The sequence below is a fragment of the Bemisia tabaci genome, chromosome 6, assembly GCF_918797505.1.
Source record: "Bemisia tabaci chromosome 6, PGI_BMITA_v3".
NCBI classification, from domain to species: domain Eukaryota; kingdom Metazoa; phylum Arthropoda; class Insecta; order Hemiptera; family Aleyrodidae; genus Bemisia; species Bemisia tabaci.
Window position 1 is genome coordinate 33,650,458 of NC_092798.1, and position 21,279 is coordinate 33,671,736.

The 21,279-nt window shown below is 37.5% G+C and overlaps 2 protein-coding genes across 6 annotated transcripts in view; both read right to left on the reverse strand.

Annotated features, from left to right (window-relative positions):
- The window catches only part of Pkn (serine/threonine-protein kinase N), a 111,450-nt gene that overhangs the window by 11,143 nt on the left and 79,028 nt on the right, over nt 1–21,279 (reverse strand). For 4 of the 5 annotated variants that reach the window (XM_019059959.2, XM_072302006.1, XM_072302008.1 and 1 more), the window contains 9 exons: nt 15,717–15,921; nt 14,659–14,813; nt 9,743–10,011; nt 8,466–8,620; nt 6,854–6,941; nt 5,694–5,859; nt 4,449–4,641; nt 3,283–3,524; nt 2,208–2,339 (listed from right to left, as the gene is read on the reverse strand). In XM_019059959.2, the coding sequence (XP_018915504.1) occupies nt 2,208–2,339; nt 3,283–3,524; nt 4,449–4,641; nt 5,694–5,859; nt 6,854–6,941; nt 8,466–8,620; nt 9,743–10,011; nt 14,659–14,813; nt 15,717–15,921 (1,605 nt within the window). The remainder of the gene's footprint in view (nt 1–2,207; nt 2,340–3,282; nt 3,525–4,448; nt 4,642–5,693; nt 5,860–6,853; nt 6,942–8,465; nt 8,621–9,742; nt 10,012–14,658; nt 14,814–15,716; nt 15,922–21,279) is intronic. The other variant, XM_072302009.1, reaches the window with a different exon arrangement.
- Nucleotides 10,019–14,650, reverse strand: LOC140224914 (uncharacterized). The gene has a single exon (XM_072302010.1). The coding sequence runs from the start codon at nt 13,016–13,018 to the stop codon at nt 10,898–10,900; it is 2,121 nt and encodes a 706-aa protein (XP_072158111.1). The 5' UTR covers nt 13,019–14,650; the 3' UTR covers nt 10,019–10,897.

Here is a 21,279-nt window from a genome sequence, read left to right on the forward strand (position 1 = left end):
ATCGCTCATATTGATGCTGAACACAAAATAATTGCAAAAAACCTAAACTTCATGTTGAAATTGTATAACTTTTACAACAACAACTTGGTGAAAAGCTTATCAATGTTAAGGTAACATTTTTTACGTAAAAAGAGGAAAAAGAATTTCCTAACTTGGCTATTTTCGAAGTTTTATTATGACTTTCCTCTTAGAACTTTATGACTAAAGCTTTTTTTTTTTTATAACAGCCGATGCTACTGAGCGGATTTACCTTCAGTTTTCTTCGAGGACTGCATTAGAAACAAAACCAGATTGACATTAGCTTTGCAATGAGAGCCCAGTTTAAATTAGTCTGCCGGTGAGCAAAAACCATAACGCTCCAGTGCATCAAAACATTACTTCTATGCACTCTCTTTTTTCTGTTTTTTTGCCACTTAATAGTCAAGAGTCCTTCGATAAGAACTGGACTATTATTGAGGCACAAATGGACTGCGATACTATGAAATAAGGAACTAGTATTCCTGACTCATCCATAAAACCGCCTAGTTGCACAAGAAAACTAATGGCTTGTATCTTCATTTCTTAGAATAGCTAGACATAGTGGTTCCTTATTGCAAAATGTACTCCCATGGAGGGTTTTTGGTCAAAATTGATATCAATAGCCATCAAACAAAACAACGAAGTTTAAAAAGTTAATTATTTTGTTAGAAACACATTAACTGCAGATAAGAGTTAAAATGATGTTAGCAGGGAAAGGGAGGACGAACACTCAGGGAATTTCTTTCACTTACTTACGACTTCGATAAATTTTACAATTTATTGATCAAGTTTTGAGAATCAGAAGATAACAGCTTTTTGTTAAAGTACTTCGCAAAAATTTCACCACAAAATCCTACAGCAGTTATCAATACTCAAAGATACTAAGGTTATGATTGATTATATGCTTCATGTAGGTTACGAAAAATGAAGTGCTTTATACAGCTTCAGGTCTTGAAGTTTGTCCGACTGACTCTCAAAATTGAGCAAAAATCTGCACTACAGAGGGATAGACATCAAACATTCATCGATTTATGTATTGATCATTTGTCTAAAATGTCATAAGCAACTCGCATGCAAGGCAGATTAAACAGCGCTAAGATGATGACTAAAATGTTTTAGTGCTAAGAGTTTTGACAAGAAATTTAGGGCACTGGAGTTTCAAGAAATATTTTGATGGCTAACATCAGATCATTATTATTCGCAATGACATTTTAATCTAAAGAACATGCAGAGAGTGAAAGTCCAGGCACAGTTGTTTGTTATTTCTTTTTAGGAAATATACTTTACATATTTTATAAATGTGTACTAAAGCCTTTCAAAACGATTAAAAACAAAAACAAAAAAACAACAAAAAAAACATTTAAATAATGATTGATTGCTTGATACATTATTCTGAGGAATTTCAGCAATTCCAATGATCTGCTGCGCTCCGAAACGGATAAAGCAACAAAAGAAAAAAAAAAGATTACATAATGGATGGGAAGGAATAAAAAGGAAAATGACCTGGTTTGATGATCTAAGCATTGACTAAGCAAAACTAGAAGCAGGTATGGTAGATATAGTTATAGCTATCTGATTAACACTGAAGCATTAGCGGTGCAGTAGATAACAATAAACTTTGAAGTCTCAAAATAAATTACGGAAAATTAAAAATCATACATATCAGGGAGAGATTATTTAAATATCCACTTTCATTTTCAGGAAGACCTTTTTTAAGAGTGAAGACTGAGCATGTACTTATTAAGAAGATTTCTCATTGAAGTCGGGCAAAAGTGAAAAATTCCAGTCAATTTCATCAAATTCCTTGACAATTCCCAGGCCCAATCTCATGCTTACATAAATCCTTAACAAAACTCAATGGTGCCATAAGTAACAGCTGCTCAATTTCCAATCATCACTTGAGACTTGATTTTTAAAATTTTCCCAAATTCTATCTATTGAATTATAAATTTTGAGGACAGGTACTTTATTTTGATATTCTAAAGAGAATACCTCACTGTTTTAGGAGCAAGGACAAAGGATCAGAAGGGGGAGGGGGGGCATAACATATTTCTGTCCGCTTAAATTGAAGCAGCCGAGGAGAGGTTGATGAATCTAATAGATCAATCAGGATTCCCATGTTAGTTGGTCGACACAGAAGCGAGCAAGCTCAGTTGGGAAGCTAAAGAGTGAGACAAGATTAAATATACCTCATCCTGGGGGAACTCTATTAGAGGGGATATTTGAGGGGTGGAAGGGGTGGAGAGCGTAACAGCGACAACACTCAGTCCACCTCCCTCCTCGTCGACTAGAAAATCAAACTGTTGAAGGGCAAGCTGGAGCTGAAACAATGTTCAATAACTTGTTTCATTCGTTGTTTTCAAGTCACTTCAAAGGGCAAATAAAAAATTATCACTACCGTAAGTTATTGGTTAGTAACTACTATTATTTACACGGAGATGGCAAATTTTCACCTAGATACGAACTCACATTAAATTTTAGTTGCTTCTAACTGAAGATTGCTCAAAATAAAACGTAGAGTATGAATTTCTTTATTGTGTGAGAGAAATATGAAATTAAAGAAAAATGTGACATTGTACTGGAGCTTTCATTTGCAGCTTGCATAAAATATAAATTGTATAGACACACATCTTAAAAAACTGCTGTCTCCAATTCAACTGTCTATCCATTGGTGGAATTTCTTATTACGAAAAGGCAATCCAATAAAATCCTATTTATTTACAAGATTAATTTACACTAGAAATAATTCTTCTTCAGAAAAAGCGTTTTAAGAAATCCTTCGAAGGAGAAATTTCAGTTGAAAATATTGATAATCAGAGATAATAAGTACCCCTATAGAACTCCAGACCCTTTTCTCTGAAACAAAACTCAAAATAAATTGTTCCGATAAAATTTTAGGCTTAAAAAAATTGTTAACACTTACAAAAACATTCATATTAAATTTTCCAAGACTTCTTGAACCTGCAGATACCCTGGCATACATCTTAATGCATCTTATTTCTCAATTAACACTTTCTTTTTTTTTTTTTTTGAAAAAAAGGAGTTTCTGAGTTTCAGTACCTTCAGAACCAAATTTCCGAAAAATTATTGTGCAAAAAATGCTCTGCTTGCAAACAAAAACTGTGTGTGTGCTTGCCTTTGAAGCATTGGGAAGCGTACAATCACCAAAGTTCAGAATACAGCTAGCTACACAAGACTCAGGCAGGATAGCTAACATCTAAGAGAGACTACAAACGAGAGGGATGGTCGAAAAAAGCGTCTTACCTCTGGATCATTCCTCGGAGGAGGAGTAGGGGGAGGGGGAGGCGTAGGCAGCGTGGGGGTAGGCCTCTTTTTGGCTGAGGCCACAGTCGAGGGTAGCAGAGGGTGAGAAGGCACTGAGTCAGGCGGGAGCGGAGGAAGAACTGCGATCCCCAAACCAAGAGGCCGTGCTCCTGTCAGGCCAGTTGCTTGAGGATCGGGAACTTCTCCAGGTGCTTCTGGCTTGTCCTCTACTTCTATCCTCACTAAACATAAGAAGTTTCAGATTAATTGGAATTCTTGAGAAAAAAAAATTAATAAAACTCAAAATTGAGGGTATTTACTCGGGAGCAAAGTCGCAACATGATGAGTACAGGTCTTGTCTATATTGTGACTTTCCACTATCACATTTGATGCAGCTTTAAGTTAAAATCACATCCAATCATATTCTCAAAAAGACTGAACCTCCGAAATTTAAAAACCAGAAAAACACACAAAAATGTTTAAATCAACCTGTTCCTAACCTCAAATCTCAAAAATATTAAAGCATTTGATTGATCACACTATCACTTAACCTAGGATTTGGAAAGAGTCGATAGAAACAGTTTACATGGTTTTTCTTGCACTTTGATTTCTGGTGCTTAAGACTTTATGAGAATGACTGATTCAAATATCTAACTTATTATTTGAGCTACAAGCCTGAAATATTTCTGGTAGATTTATCAATAGTTGGCTGTGATTAGGACGAATACAGAGTTTGAAACCTTTAAAAATGACTCAATTTCATAAACTTTTGAAAGGCTTAACTTGCAGATTGTAATAATTGTATTATTAGGAATACAATTCCTCCCCTAGCCAATTTTAGCTATCTGTTTTAAAAGAAAAAACATCTCTCAAAAACTCTTAGTTTTGAGCAGAAATTACTGGAACACACCGGTCAGGATTCATTTGTTCATCAGTCGATCTGAAAAATGATCTCTACATTCGTATTGTTGTAAAATGATTTGGGAGATGGTTTTTTAACAAAAGCTACAAGAAACATCTCTGTTTATAGTGGATTAACCATTTGAAGAAAATTTTTTGGAATATTTGGACGGAACAGAGGAACTTATTTCTGCGGATAAAAAATTGAAAGGAGGACCACGCAGAAGAGAAATTTTGGAGATCATTTCAGGGAAGGACAAGCTTACCTGAGGGTGGACTTTCAGAGCTTGTTCTGTCGTTTTGAATGGATGGCGAAGACCGCTTTAGCAATCGGCCCCAGGTGGCGACATTAATGTTCATTTGGTTGGCTCTGGGGAAATTCTTTATTTGCTGCTTGAAAATCTTTCGCTGCCGCTGCAGTTTTGGTTTCCGTGATATCATGGGATTAAGGAACTTGATCTGTGAATAAAGTGAGACAATAAGTTACAAGCTCAGAAATAGATGTAAGAGTAATATTATGACCTTTAGAGTGTATATGGACTCAACAAGAAAAGGTTCTTGGAATTTTCCAGGTTGTCCCTGACCACAGTGACAAAAATTCACTGACTTTTCTCATCTGCAATTTCGCACACTTAAGACTAAAAAATGAACCGTTTTTGGAATTGATTTTGCAGCAAATGACCTTTAAATGACATAGAAACCTTTTAGTGTATTTTCCGTAGAAAATACACAATTTTTTCTTTAAATATTAGTCACTTAGTTGACTTAAAATTGCAATTCCTTACAGGAAATTATCCCCTTCCAGAATAGTGAATACCAAACCAAATTGTGTACACATTGCTAATTTTTCTATGAATATTAAATATCTAGATTTTTTTTCAAATTTCCAGCTTTTTTTTCAGAAGATTCTTCTACTTTTTCCGATTTTCCTGACTTAATGAAATTTCCAGACAATTCTCCGTTTTCCAGATTTTTCAACATCCTGTCTTCCAAAAATAATTCTGCTGATACCACTTCGATGAATTAATGAAACTCAAACAATGACTTGTCAGGATACCTTTATTAAAATATAATATGAAAAAAAAAAGCACTTGACTCAGGTAGATGAATAATAATTATTCTATTACAAATCCCTGCTGCAGAATGAGCTACCTATTTCAATGGTGTAACTATTACCAATCTGTCATAGAGCCACTTAAAAATATACGGCTCTCAATCGATATCAAATTGAAAGGGATGCACTTAAGTTGTCATCATGTTAAACCAGGAGTTCTCGATTCTTGAAAAAATATGGTAATAAATGTTGAATAACTCTCACTGTTATAAGATCAATTTCCCTTCTTTATTTCTTAAATGAGAGTGTTCAGTGATGTCAACTGACTTCCACTTTAGTTACGGCTGGACATTTTTCTGAACAGTCTACAATAAATTTTAGACCTTGACTAAATACAAGATCGGGGAAGAGAAATTAAACATCAGAAAAGACTAGGCAATACTCTGAACAAACGTACCTCTGCAAAAAGAAGACCTTGAGGCTCTAACTGGAGAGCCATTCCATGCCGGATATCATCAATGAATTCTTCTAACCTAAGAAACTTGACAGCACAAAGGGAGCGCCAGTCACGCCAAAAAATACCTATCTCTAGTTCTCTGGATTTGTCCAAGTCTATTGAAAACCTGAAAAATTTCATGACTTGCAAATATAATGAGAAAGAAACCAGGAACTGCGCAGACTTCACCTCAATTGACATGAAGTAAAAACACATGGAATTGATGAACTGGCTAAAAGCAGCTCATGCCAATTTAAATGAGAATTGTTTATTTTTATAATTTTTATTTTCTTTAAACCTGATAATGTTATACGTCCAAACTCCTTAGAGTTTCCTTCATCCCACAGGTTTTAAATCTTATTTAATCTAATGTTATGAATCCAAAAATTAATAGTGTAAATGGGAGAAAGTAAAAGTAGAAAATGGAGCCATCAGAAAGGAATTATGTAGTTCGACAAAAGCTAGGGGGAATCATTGCTTTTTACCGTTCACAATACATTTTCTTGTAATGCTTCAATGTTATAAAAGTGTTATTGGCTTTTAAGTGCTCATACTTACACTTTCCATTTATTCCTTGAAAAAACTGAGGTTTTAACATTCATTTTTAAATTTTATTATACTACTACTTGCAAATTGATGTACAAAATGTATTTCCTTTAAACCAAGATTTGATTCGAGTTTGAAGAGAGTCGAGTATCATTTTTTGAGGCAAAATCAAGATCTCAAATCCATTGGAAACATATGAAAATCTTAGGCGTTATTGAAATTCTCGTTTGTACCTGTCAAAAACGGAAAGGGGTATATTCGTACATTATTCTTTTTTCCTTTGACTGGCTCTTACGTTCTCCTTTTGCACAAAGAATAAAAATGAAAAAATGTAACTTTAAACTTACCAAAGATCTTTGAAGTTTACTTGAGATCAAGATTATCAATTGTTGGCTTCTTCTGATAATATATTTTTGCTTTTCATTTTCTTAAATAAAAAATTCACTAGATTGAGAATATTTCGCTGATTGTCGCGGGCTGACCCCCACAAATAATACTAAAGTAGCTAGCTGATTTTTGCCCGCTGACCTACACACAGTATAATGAATAAGCTAATTGTAAGATGAAGCACAAACCTTTGGTCCCAGGCCTGCTGTGAACATGGTCTCCAACTTGTCTGAGCAACAGTTTGATTATCTAACTTTATAACAGCCATTATTTCATCTAAAATTTTAAAAAAGACATCATTAATAATTTATTCCAGCAGAATAGTATATATTTACTATGATAATGTGAAATTTCATAGAGATAATAAAGAGGGTGAGAGTGCTTTAAAAACAATGTTTTGAGAGATACAATATTAATGAACCAATTCAAAAGGAATTTCTCTTCATTGCATTATGCCTTGCCTCATTCATGCTGATATTTTATTTTTCAGTGGACTACGTTTTGCAATATGAAACTACAATTTTTGGCTCAGTTGACATACAACGTCGGTGATATTGGTTTTCCCATGCGCATAAGTGTTTTTACAGATGAGCTACAAATCGTTGTTCCTAATTGCAAAATGTAGACAAACTGAAAATCAAGCAACGTTCTGTTTTGAAATTTTACAAGAATACTTTCGATAAGTAAGGGAATTTCCTAAAAATTTTCAGGGCACCATGTTTCGTAGTTTTTGGTTAAAAAAGAATAAAAAAATAAAAAACTTCAAGAGACATGTTGCAGAAGGCAATACAGTTGGGCTGAGTTTAATTGCAGCCGTCCAGTTTTAGAGCTAATTGTTGAGAATCAGAATTCATTGATTGGGCAAGATGAGACTACAGCGAGATGAATTTAAGAGATAAGTCTGCCTTTTCAAGCATCCTCTGTATCGTACCTATTACAGGCTATATTTACTTGGATTGAATATGAGCTATCAGCAACCCAAGTGGAGCCTTTAGCTCATTATTAGTTTCAAGCAACATGACCTGACTAAAGCACTATACAGAGGATGACTGACAAAGTTGACCAACTTCACCATTTCACTTAATTCTTGTTCTGCCTGGAGAACAATCGGACAATTATAGAAGTAGATTTGAAGTGTGGGTAGTTTCCATTCTTCAAGGCAAAATTTAAGGATTAAAATGTTATTGTAGATTTAATATTGTCAGGTGGTTCTGGTCTTAAAATTGAATTAATACTTTTCAAGAGAGTAAAGGTCCATTAGAACATTTAAACATCGCAGTAAAAAGTTCAATTTTGTACAAGCAGACTACAGAACACCTCTTTAAAAATTCACAAATTTTGTTGCATTTTGTTGGTGATGGTTGAAGAATTTTCCATTATCTCGCTTAGTCATCTCATCTATTCATATAAAATATCTTCAACAAGTTTAAAACCTTACAATGAACGAATGCCCTTGTAAAAAGCATCAATTCAGTTCTTAGCAAGGGTAGAGCTACCCAGAAACAGCTTGTATTCTCTGAAACTGGATTGTATGTGATTTGATTCTGCCAACTTATGTCATATTAGAACAAAATTACCTAAGATGAAAGTCTGTTTATCGCTGGTGATTTATGATGTTGGTAAAAGTTGAAATTATTTTTCTGTTTTCAATTAAAATTAAATCAATTCAATCACTTGCTAGAGAATGACCAACATCAGAGAGCATTAAACAAAAAAAAATTAGTCTTTAAAAATTGAGCTTCAAATGTATTCTATAAGAATGTTGTGTAAACTCAATAGGAGTTGGTCTGATGTACTTACTACTTGTTTCATCCTTAACACTGTACGATTTACTTGAGCTCCTTCCAGTGACACCTTTAACAAAAGACCGCAGATCACTCGGACTGGATGAGTTCTCCTTCTCTCTTCTTGATCTTCCCGGCACTTCCTCTAACAAGTCCTGACAACCCATCAGTCTACACAAAATGAAAAAACATGGGGATGAAATAAGACCGCACGTAATGAGGCAACAAATAGAAACTAAAAGGTGAAACTAGAGAGTTCTCATCTTAATTTGCGTCTGATTATCTGTCCTCTCATATTTGTTTGCCAGGGTGTCTCCTAAAACTGGCAGTCTAAAAATCCATTCTTTGGCAATGCTTTTAAGGTACTTCTACAAAAATTTGATAACTCTTCGACAGAAAATTTCAGTACTTTTTAGTGTCTTCATGTGGCAAAATTTAAGCAGATTGCAAGAAAACTGACGTAGTCACAAAATTCGTGGCGCTTTGGTGGCATGGAAATCAACTGGCTGTACAACTGCAATCTAGCACACAAATACTGCACTTAAAATCAATGCGCAATGGACATCATTCTTTCCATGCTATCTTAAAGACCATCGAGCTAAAAATTCCAGACCCCTTTGAGAAATTTCCGTATTTTCTCCAAGCCTCAAAAGCACCCTAAAAAAATCAGTAGGTATTGTTTCCAGACCAGTAAAGACACTGTTCAACAATAAAATCTCATTCGATTTTAATTGGGCCTTTGAAAGATTATCTTCAAAAATTTGTGGAAAAATTTCAAGTAATATCTTCCTGGAAAAACAAAAATCTCCCGTGCAAAGGAGTGGTAAAAAATAATTTAAGTGAAAATGAAGTCACCTATTGGGATATTAATGAAAATACTTTCATAGTTGCTGCAAAAGTTAGTCCAAGTCATATTGGCAGCTTTATTTCAAGCCCAGCATGGCAAAAATAAAAGCGCACAGGAATACAGCAAAATTCCAACACTACAAAACAACAGATTCTGTCAATCGCTTTAATGCTTGAGCTTCCTGATAGTTTTGTAAGTCACTAGAGCTCTACGATTAGTTCCATGGAGGATCTGCAAAAACACTTCTACTGCACGGCAGTGTGATAAAAACATGTCATTCAAAACTCCGGATACTGTGACTGCTTTGGCCCAACACAGCCGAAATGACTGGCTCAAGAAAACAAGTTAAGAATAGAGGAATAAACATAACTTAGTGACATCTATTGAGCAGAACTATAATGAAAGCAATACATAATCAATGACGAACAGATGGGTATTGTGCTTACCGAACTTCTAGTTTGCCGGTGACTGCAGCACACCTGGAAAGCGATGAGACCGTGGGTTTGCCTTCATAGCCTTGGTTGGATGGAGATCCTGGGAACGGCTGAAGACTAACGTATGTGACTGGTAGGGGACTGGCTGCTTGTACGCTTTGTAGTTCTTTCTTGAGCTGAGCTGCGGCCACCGAATCTGGAGGTAACTCCTGTCTCCTGAGTTCCAATGAACGACGCAACAGGTCTAATTTACGACTCGACTCTGATAAACTTGCTTGAGCCTGAAACCATACAAGAATCTTATAGGCAGGTTGTAAACACAACTAAAAGCCCTTTCGCAAAAATTATGATCGTTCTAAAGAAACCAACAACCAAATTAAATATGGAAAAACAATAGAGATCCACAAGAAAAACCGAGTATAAAAATGAGGGATAGCAGAATGGCTAAATAATGTTCCTTACTGCACACCCGTGAGAGGGTCCTTGCCAACATCATAAATGGAAATCTACAGTTGTGAATGATAGACTGATTGGATAAATCTTGGGCTTACTCCTTTCTTGATAGGGAACATCTAAAGAGCCCTTAAGAAACAGATAAATGGACTAGACTCAAACCATAATAGAAAAATTAGGTTCCTGTTGAAATGGAACGTTATCCTACTGTATACAAAATTTTGAAAAAACTTGAAAATAGGAGGAGTGGGAACCAGGGAAAACAAATCTATAAGTCATGGAAATTACACACTCGAAAATCACATATTGATAAGCAAATTGTGTCCATTTTAGAGTTCATACCAGGTAAGTTTACGCTCTATTAGACTGTAACATGAGATCGTCTGATGTCACTTTAGCTTTGAAAGTAAAACTCAGAATCAATATGGCAGATCTTCTCTCGCAGTCTACAAGGGTGTTAACTTATTTGACGTGGACTCTAACAGTTTCATTTTATCATCAATGTGAAAGGGAAGGATTCAGGATTTGCATTGCAAACTCACCTTAGAGAAAGAAAAATGAGCTGAAATGCATGATACAGCAGTGAAGTTGCTTGTGATTACTGGAATTTCAAGGTAATATTTCCTACAAATGCTTTTTTGTTTTTTCAATTAATTTTCCTTTCACCGAATTCTTGACAGTGGTAAAGAAAAGCTTTTTGAAACGTTAATAAAGCTAAAACCCTCTAGGATTTTGGGTTTCTATAAAAAATCGAACGCAGCTCTGACATGAACAATCTGGATTTTTTGAGGGTCCTACATGCTGTCCAGGCTTTTTCAAAGAACCGATAGCCGGCCCAAATTTTTTTATTTTAGTAAAAAAATCATTTGCCCCACTCCCATCACTTGAGACAGTCATTGAGGAGGAAGAGGAGAATTTCGTTTCAAGACCAGATTTGTCTGAGGTGACAGGACTATCTATCGATAAATTTCTAAATCCTGAATCAGATGTGATTGTTTCAAGACCATGATTGGAAGCACTCTTTCTGTCACTAAACGAATCTAGGTTTTGATTCTGTTCTATGTATGAGCTGTCTGATGCCTGGCTGACATCTGAGCAACTGCCAAAAGTCCATGCAAGTTCCGATCCACTGTCGCAATCTGATTCATCACTAGAGTCAATCTTGGCTTGAGCTTCAGCCATGCAACCATACAGCTCTCGTAAATATTGCGCTCGTTCTGCACCAACTGATCGCCACGGTTTGGAAGGATTCGACCATTCCTTCTCTTTTTCTTTGATTCGAAAAATATCTCTTGAATTGGCATAGTCAAAACTATCGCACTCTACAAGACTAGCGTTGCTGTTTGGTGAAGATCCTAAATCAGACGATGTCTTCCAGGAAGAAACATCTGATTTTGATCCATAGAACTCACTAAAAGATTCATTAATAGACCTTCCGCTTTTCACAGTGGACATGGATAGTATTTTAGGTGAGTTCAAAAAATGCTCGGACTCAGAATTATTATAAGAGCTCATGCTACTATAAGTTCCACACATAGGAATGGAAACTCTAGAGCTGCAAGGAGAAATTTGTGTGCTAGTGGAAGAATTAGTACTTTTTAAGGAGGTGACCGATTCACGTAGCGATAAGTCTTCATAAAGTAACGATTTTGCTGATGTTACTGACGATGACTTGCAATTCTTGTTACCATTAGACAATTTGCTGGGGATAGTTACACAAGAGGCATTAGACTCTTTTGAAGTATCCACTTGATGTTCTGGGAGATTTTTTCTCCTCATAGAAGTTTTCGAAAGACACAGGGAGGAATTTGAATTCATATTAGATATGGTAGGCGTCCGAGAGGTTGATTTTTTGTGGCTCCCTGTAGATTTGTCCGAAAGCACTCTCCGTGATGTATCACTTTCCTTGGAAACATTAAGATAGGCAGTAGGAGAGTTAAAACTTGAGTTTGAGTCGTTTGAGGAAGCAGGATTGAATTTGGAGGAAGCTACAGTTGCTGAGTGTGGCAATCCCTCATCATTTTTAATTCCCCCTTTCAATTCTTGAGATGATGAAATACTCACAGAGGAGTCAAACTGAGGAGAACTTTGATCGAAGGCATTGACAGAGCAATTACTGAAAGTGTGTCTTTTTTGGCGAGCGAGTGAGTAAGCTGAGGCGGTGCTACGGAGAAAGGATCTAGATGTGTCCTGAAGAATTACAGTCTTTTGAGAACTGGAGGAGCTTTTGCCTGAACCATTCGAGGATGTATTTTCAAGTTCACAACTATTTTTTTCAGACGCTAATTGCTGAGGATTGGGTGAGATACCAATGGAAAAAGAATCTTCTGCAAGGTTTTGTGAAAAAGAGAGCTCAGTCAAAAGCTGCCTGGCTGCACGTGGATTTGTTTTCTTTGATTTATCCGGGACTCTAGCACAAAAGTGGGAGGTAAAGTTTTGCCCTTTCAAACATTCGCCACACACTTCACAATGACTCAGTAAATTTTCTTCTTTCATTTTGTGACTATGAGACGATTTGTCAGTCAAATAAACTGGTTCTGGGTTTTCAGAGGACACTAAAATTCTTTCATCAGGTACACTCGTATTATTCCTCTTGGAGATGAGCTTGCGATGTGCTGCGATAAAACTGCAACTTTCAGATAGCGGTTTTGGTTTAGTGGTGAAAAGAATACATCCTCGTTGAAACGCATAGTTTGGAGATGAAGATTTGGCATTAATAGGGTTCAATTCACACGGTAAAAACATATCATTCCAGTCAGACCTCCCAACAAGGCTTACGTTGATTGAGGATTTTTTAGATTCAGTTTTCAGTAACGATTCCTTTTCATGAGACATCCTTTTCAGTCAACCACTCCGAGTAAAATTTAATAGTACGTACACTTGAATGCGGCTTGAAAGGATTGACAGTGACATTCAATGACTGCTCGTCCCCTCATGGATAAAAATAGCTATTCAATCAATCACTGCGATTTCTTTGCGAGTGCACAAAAGCAGCAAGGTAGCACAAGGTCAGGGGTAATTTTAAGACAGGTCAAATCTCAGGTAGGGAAGTCACCATAAACGAGAGAGTGATTGTTAAAGAATACTGGAAAATAAATTCACCCAATTCATAGGGTTGTTTTATTTTAGAGGAAACTTAATCGTCGTTAACGAAAATTAAATGTTCCGTTTAAGAGGAGAACTTCACATCCAATTTATCAGTTTAAAAAGGAAACAAAAATATATTAAATACACTAAAAAACATGTAAAAGTTGCAAAAAAAAGTTTTATAAATATTAAAATTAGAGGATTCACTTCACATTTTGATCACTAACATTCACAGCAATGCACTGTAAATGATGAGAAATTGATTAAACTCTAATCACAAGTCATTGTGGAAATTGAAAAATGTTAAAAATTTAAACTGAAAAAAATGAAGATCACTTCGACTGGAAATGCAATTTGAAAATTAGCATTCGATTGGACATTGAGAGGGGAGCGTATCAACGGAGAGACACACTTAAAATGAGTCCAAAGCCAAACTGGTAAACTTGACTGTTAAATAACCAGGCACGATGCCAAGATAATAAACTATGTCACATTCTGCAGTATCATCATTAGACTCGGGATGAAATTACATGAGCGACACTTGTAGTCTGGGCAACCCTGCAAAAAATAGGACTGAACCAAAAATATTCAACTCCTCTTTACTGCCCACCAAGTTCAAGGCTTTTAATGGATTTACTGTCAGTCACAAAAAATATGCTCTAATTTACTCCTTCAAATATGAACACATTAGCCAAACAAATTCGGTCTGTGAAGTGCTTAGCTTCCAAATTCAATCAAGAGATGGAAGCAGGGACTAAGGTGAGAGCGCAAAGAGGGATAGCTGATAAAGGTTTAAGTCAATGAAAAATTCCAAGGAAATAAAAAACAGGGGAGAAGTTTATCACACTGCAGATGGAAATATTTTTGAGAAGGGATCAAACAAGTTTTCTATCTTCTTATAAGATTATTAACAATTGGTGAATTGAATATTTTGATGCCTGAGAGTGTTTATTTTTATGTTCAAGCACTGGAGAGAGAGGGAGAGAGAGAAAAGGGGGGAACTCTTCTTAAATTTTCAACTCTTTAGACCTTCTTGCAGGAAATTTTGTCACATTCATCCTTTGACCTACTTTAAAAGGGAAATTTTGATTTTTGAAAAACATCCTACTCATGGAATGTGCAGACAGAATCACATTGTAAGAATTCAAGGCAAATCGAATACATCTAACACACAAATACATATTTTGAGTTCGAGTTGTATAATTAGATTCTTAACAATTTATGTTGTTCTAACCTCGGCTAGACAAATTTTAACGAATTCACTCATTTAAATTAGATTGTAAAACCATCTGCAGGATAAAAGAAGAAACATCCACAGTCAAACAAGGGAAAATTCTCTTGTGGTGATCAACATTAAAAAAATGAAGAAAATATGTACTTATATTTACCTCTTGTAATGCTTTCTTGTCCGCGACCTTTGAACTTTGTAACAGTCTGATAACATTCTTTGCCCCTTCGACAACAGCAGCTTCTATTCTAAGTCTATGCCTCAACTCCTCAATTCGTTCTTCTAAGGGTGGTTCTAACGTGGGTTTATAGGAGTCTGAAATAAGGGAAGAAAAATAAGTATATAAATAAATGAAAAAGCGGACAAAAGCGAAAGACGAACTAAAAAAATGGGTAGGAATGTAGTAAAAATCTGTGCAAAAATGAAAGAAACTTGTCTTTGATAATTTTGAAAGATGGCTTTTTCACAAACTCATAATTAACTATGCAGAGGAGGGATTGATCTTTTGAGCCAATCTTCCAATGGATAATTCATCCGAAAATCCTTCCTCGATTTACAATAGTGTAAAGATAATTCTAAAGGAAGTATCCTCAAGTTTAAATAGCTTAAGTCTAAAAATGATTTTTGCGTTTTTTGAATAACTTGGGAATAATTATTTTTCTTTGTTAATAATTTTAAAGTCGATTAGAACTTATTACCTTCTTGCTGAGATTACTTAACTCTCTTCCATTCATTTTTCGAAAATTTCTTGAAACGTTTGAAAGGTTTTTAGAGTAGGTACCACTCCCAGGACATGCTTTAATTTTTCTGAGGACAATCATCAACGCTGTAATTATTTTCACCGGATTATTTACTTTCATTTGCGAGGTTGTTACATAAAAGAAACTGGTGAAAGTCATGACAATTTTCTCTGAAATATTCGAAACTTAATTATGTATACTCTGGAGTTTTTGGTGGGCTATGCCAGATCAAAGAGGTTTATGGGTGTTTAAAGCCTTAATAAATACTAGAAAACCCAAAAATAATCAGAATTTTGCAATAGGAAACCACAATTTCTGGCTCATTTCAGAAACAACATATATATGCCTTTGGTTTCCATGCGTAGAATGCGTAGATAGGTGCTTTTACGGATTTTTATGGATGAGCTAGCCATAAATGAAATCCAAAAATGCCGTACAATATGCAGCTGCTTTCTAGCTTCTGGAGTGAAATTCATACCTTTACTATTTTGTGAATCTCCATTTGAGGATGAGTCGTTCATTCTATTCTGTTTGCTTTGTTTCTCCTTCAAAATTCTCATCTTCAAAAATTCAATTTTAGCTTTGGAGTCAGCAAGCATCTGCTGCGCTTCTGCAAGGAGTTTCTTATCCCTCGAGTGGCCGCTAGTTAGACTCTGAATCATGTTCTCTGCCCCATGTTTCACCTGTAACAAAGTTAGGTTGTGATAAGTAACACAACTTGATTGCTGATTGAACATTGGAGAATAAATGGGGAAAGAGATCAAACATGAAGACAGTTTTTCAATGGCTGAAATTGAAAAATATGTACCTCCTTTGGAGCGATTCAAAATATCCTACCAGGTTTCATTTTTTTGAAAGGAAACTAACTAAAACGTCTCCTCGACATTTTCTGCGCGCATCTATGTGTGAGTAAGAAAAATTCATAGAAAATTTACAGAACAAACATTGGTCACTTGGTTAGTTACTTGTAACTTTTACAAAAAAATGAACAAGTTAAAACCTGAGCACTAACTTGAGAATGAGGCAATCCTTTCGAGACTTTGTGCCCGGGGCGTTCTGACATCTGGCTTCACGATGATGTTCGCTGACGATTCGAACGCGGAATTCTAACGCAGAGCTCTCGATTTTAAGTTAAGACGTTCTCAACGAATAATCATACACCATCTACCTACTTTTGATTTCGATTTGCCAATAACAACGAAAGCCACTCCAAACATAAAAACGCTACTAGAGAAAAAAAGAGAGGGGGAAAAAGGAAGGGTAGGGGCAGTAAAAACGCCTCAAGATTAGCTGAAAATGGTTAAAATTCGTCGTGTAACTAAGCCAAGAATTCAAAAATTAAACCAGAAGTCTCGCAGACAGAGCACCGACTTAAAAGGAGAAAATGGTCGATCAAAATTTTCCTTTCAAATAAGTGTCATTCAAAGTTTCAGGCAAAGGAATAGCATTTATTCTGAAGGGATCGAAAAAATTCTACGCCTCCATCAATCATCGTTCCAGATGTGTATGAATGAATGTTGTTCTATATTATGCTTTTAAGAGTTTGATATCACCGAGAACTTCGATATGACGAAATGGTCTTGTATTTTTCTCAAAAAAATTTTCAAGGAAATTTAAAGGACATTTGAGGCATCTGAGTCCTGAGATTAAAATAAAGTTTTTGCCAGAGTGAAAAAATCGTATGAGTTCTAAACGACGGATATAATGAAAATGGTTGATTATGAGATCCAAAGTGGTATTTTTCTTTTCTTTTCACATGGCAAATGTATCATGAGACTAGTAAATTCGAATCGCTTCTCCCTCATTTTTCACATCTACATGAGTTGCAATACATTTTGCGGTGAGGAGCTACACTTTCTAACTTATTTTAGAAACAACATATGTGCCATTAGTTTCCCTAACCACGTAAGTGTTTTTATAAGTCAGAAGTTTTAGTTCTTAATTGAAACATGAAGTCCAATTGAAATTCATCCGTGAAACGTAAAAAGAGGTCACCAGCTTTCAACGCGCCCCATTCCCCAAGGCACTATACGCAGCGATTGATTCCATCAACGACTTAGTGACGAAAATTCGCGTTCACCCCCCACGCACACCACGTGCTGGAGACAAGGACTGACCGACACAACCGTCAAAAATTTTCAAGAATGTTGCTGCAGAACGATAACCTTGTTATGGTTCGGAGTTTCCAGCACGTTTCAAAGAAAAAAAAAAGCCCTATGATAACTCCATAATTTCGCAGATTATAATTGAAAAATTCTCCAACTATCGCCAATTCTTCCGATTTCCATGATATTTTCCTGATTGCTCGAATTCAGTGGATTTTCCAGAAATTCCCTTACTGAAATTCGGCAAAACTGTTTTTCCTTTATTCAAATGTATGGGAAACAATCGATTCTTGGCGAGGCAGCTTGCCGCACCGAAGATCGATATTTTTAAAGAATTTAAACGGAGGAAAAACGGTGTTGTCAACTTGCAAAATTCCTAGTGTTGGTATCATTAGTATTAAAGGAGAAAACCATATAAAAAAGAATGAATTTTTTTTTCGCGGGTTCCATGATGTTTTCCCGCGCGTTTTGATGCCGGTAATATTCGCGTTTTTCAGGTTGTAAGATACTCTGGATTTCGAGTCTTTTCGCGAAAGAACAAGGATTAGTCGAAAGATTGGACTTGCTGAGAAAAAGAACTCTTCATTTGAACCGTGAGCACGGTGTTCTATGTACATACATCGACCATGCTGCTCAGTTCATGTAACTTTACTCTCAGCTCTGGGAACCGGCAGGGCCGGATTAAGGGGATGGCCACATGGGCCGCGGCCCATGGCGGCAAATCTAGGAGGCGGCAAATTTTGCAATTTTTTTAAATGTAGGTATAAAAAAAATCGGATTTAGAAAAAAATTACAAACAAAATCTCTCATTTCCTAAGAGTATAGTAATTTCTAATTTTGTCGTATTTCGGTGATACAAGAGATGGCACCTTCAATTAATCGAGTTAAGAGAGGGACCAAACACGAAATTTGGCCAGGAACGGCGCGACTGAGAGAAAAATGATGACGAGGACTTGAGATGAAAAGGAGAAGCCCTCGGCGCGGCCGCGGCGGTACACATGTAACACATATTAGCGCCTACAAGACTGCACGAATACTTCTCGCATTGCATCAAACACATTGCGGTCAGCGAGAAACGGATAGCGCCTACAAGAATGCATGAATACTTCACGCATTGCGCCAAACACAGTGCGTTCAGCAGCGGTCGCGTCTCGCGTCGGCGTGAAACGCATAGCGCCTACAAGACTGTCGGAATACTTCACGCATTGCGCCAAACATGCACGGTACGGTCTGCGCGGCGCGGCGGCGGAAGTTAAAATCATTGATCCACATTTATGTTTGTTCTTTCATAATTTTTTCGTTCATTTCTTATGAATGGAAGGCCTTGTCCACACAGAGATAGGTTTACGGAACTTAACTTTCGCGCAAAGTTCCGTGAACTTTTGCTAGTAGTGTTGACAGGGCTTTCCCAAAAAAATGTTTCCAACACGGGTAAACGCGTCTTACGCACCCCACCCCCACTGGCACGTTCACTTGAAGGTTTTTATTGATGTTTCAAAACGAATAGAAGGGGGCGGCAAAATACAGGCGGCCCATGGGCGGCAAGTAGGTAAATCCAGTCCTGGGAACCGGTTTGGGTTGAAAGCTGCGTTGCGTGAGCCGATGCTACAATTACCAGAACCAAGAGTGCGGTTACACGAACCAAACAGTGTGGCTCACATACAACAGCGAACGGTTCATAACACCGAACTTGTTTTGTTAATGTACATTTTGCCGTATGGAACTACTATTTCTGGTTCATTCATAGAGGTACATATCTGCATGGGGAAATTTATGGCACACATGCGTTTTTCTATTACAGGGTGTCTACTAAAACAGGCTGGCCAAAAATCAGTACTTTTACAGTGCTTTTTCAAAACACTCCCAGGTTACTCAGTACCACCTCAACAGAAAAATTCAATACGTTTTCAGTACTTCCATTAGACAATATTCGAAAAATTGACGATATTTGAAACTCCCGCTCGAATTTCGACAAAAATGAGGTAGCCACGAAATTTCATTGGTGGCTTGAAGATTAACAGACTTCACGATCGCGATCTTGCAGTAAGATACTACTCTAATTGTAAGAATCAACGCGCGGGGGATTGCATACTCTGCAGGCGTTATTAAAAACACGCGTGGTATGAAGGAAAAATTCTGGATCTCCTTGCAAAATGTCCGCACTTTCACAGTACTTCCGGACCGCTATGAAAAAATCAGCACTATTTCCGGACTTTCCGGACTGGCAGATACCTTGTAAAATGAGCCGAAAATAGTACTTCCTTAACGCAAAACACAGTCCGTCTCGTCTAAATTCTCGCGGTTCGGGCGTGTTCGAACACGGGTCGCGGCGGAGAAGATGAGCAGCGACGGACGACTGCCGGATACAAACGGAACGTGCCACGACAAGCTGGGAAATCAACCCTTCCTTCTCGCACCCCTCGCTCTGCTAAGCTAAGGAAGAACGCCGTATGAGCCTTCAAACGTTGCCAAGTTTCCTTTGATAAAAACTGAATTTACGGGGAAAATTGTGCATAATTTTTTCCAAAATTTTCAGGCAATTTTTTACGCAATTTAATCTAGAATATCTGAAAATTTCAAAGGAAAATTTGCATGAACGTCGTCAAAAATACATGTTTTATCACGGGAAATTTGGCAACTTTCGAACGTTCATACGGCGTTTTTCCTCACCACGGCAGCGCTGCCGGGGGTGGAAAATGCCGGCGCCTCCTCATCCGAGGAGCAATCCCGGATCAGTCCCGAACACGGCTCTGGCATGCCGGGGCAGATTGATTCGAAATTACCTTGTATGCAACGATGAAAACGTCATGAAGAGCCGATTTTATTTCCTCGTGTCACATGGCCGAGCGCCCGTACCTTTGACACGTCGACGAGATCTCCACCCCGCAACGGAACAACCCCGTTTCCGGACGAGCCCCGGCGTGCATGGAAACGAGAGCATTTCGCGGCTCATATTAAAAGCCCCGGGGGTTCTTCCACCGAAACCAGCCCGGTTCTTTTCTCGTGATTGTTCTCGGTCCGGGGGCGAATTTATTGGGCTTGTTCACATTTATCCGTTTCCCGCAGTTATTGGCTCCCGACGGCAGTTCCGATCGCCGTTCAGACTCGAGCTACACGGCCGTTACGGCGCACGAATCGAGAGAGGTTCCCGAACATGCATGAGATACGAGACGTTTTTGACGTAACGGCAACGGGAATTCATCAGGCCCTCCTTGAATTAACTCCAGATTTACGAGGTCTGGATACGACCCCCAAATCACCCTCAGTGACGCTACGTGACACTGCATTGGGTTCCTACACGGGAAACAGGGGGCGAGAGAGGTGGCTAAACGCCACCCCTCCCCCAGAAAGATGGGGGGGGGGGGGTGCAAATTCCTAGAAAGGGTTTAAAAGTAACATTTTTTTGGAGGAGAAAGCTGAGCTAACCTACCATGATAGCTACACTGGAAAAAACACATTGGATCCAGAGTACAGACTCCAGAGTACAGACTCCAGAGTACAGACAGGCTTGGTTCTTGATTTAAGCTTAAATCTGATTGAATCCAGAGTATTTTTTCTTGTCGATGTTTTTATGAGTCTGGACTCTAGATCCAATGTGTTTTTTTTCCAGTATAAGAAAGCCGTGAGTGCATTCTGGGATGACCCGCGAGATAAATAAGAGCATGTGCTTACTATGGCTCATACGGAAATGCTTTCACGGCTCTCATCGCCATCACGACAGTGACCCTCCGAAAAATTGGGGCTAGACTCATTCTCGCCGGTTTCGCGTCGCTCCTCTGGCAAAAGGGCGTATATAAAATTTGGCATGAACCCGAGAAAGCATGGATTCATAAGTGAAACAGAGCTGACGTGGAAATTGAGATGCGCCCTTAGGTCGGAAAAGCAACGTCATACACTAAGTTAGGCTCAAATGTCAGCTTGTAAGAATCAAATTTA

Bases quoted from the DNA above. Each gene is read 5' to 3' on its own strand.
- LOC140224914 (XM_072302010.1), bottom strand. From the start codon at position 13,018: ATGTCTCATGAAAAGGAATCGTTACTGAAAACTGAATCTAAAAAATCC.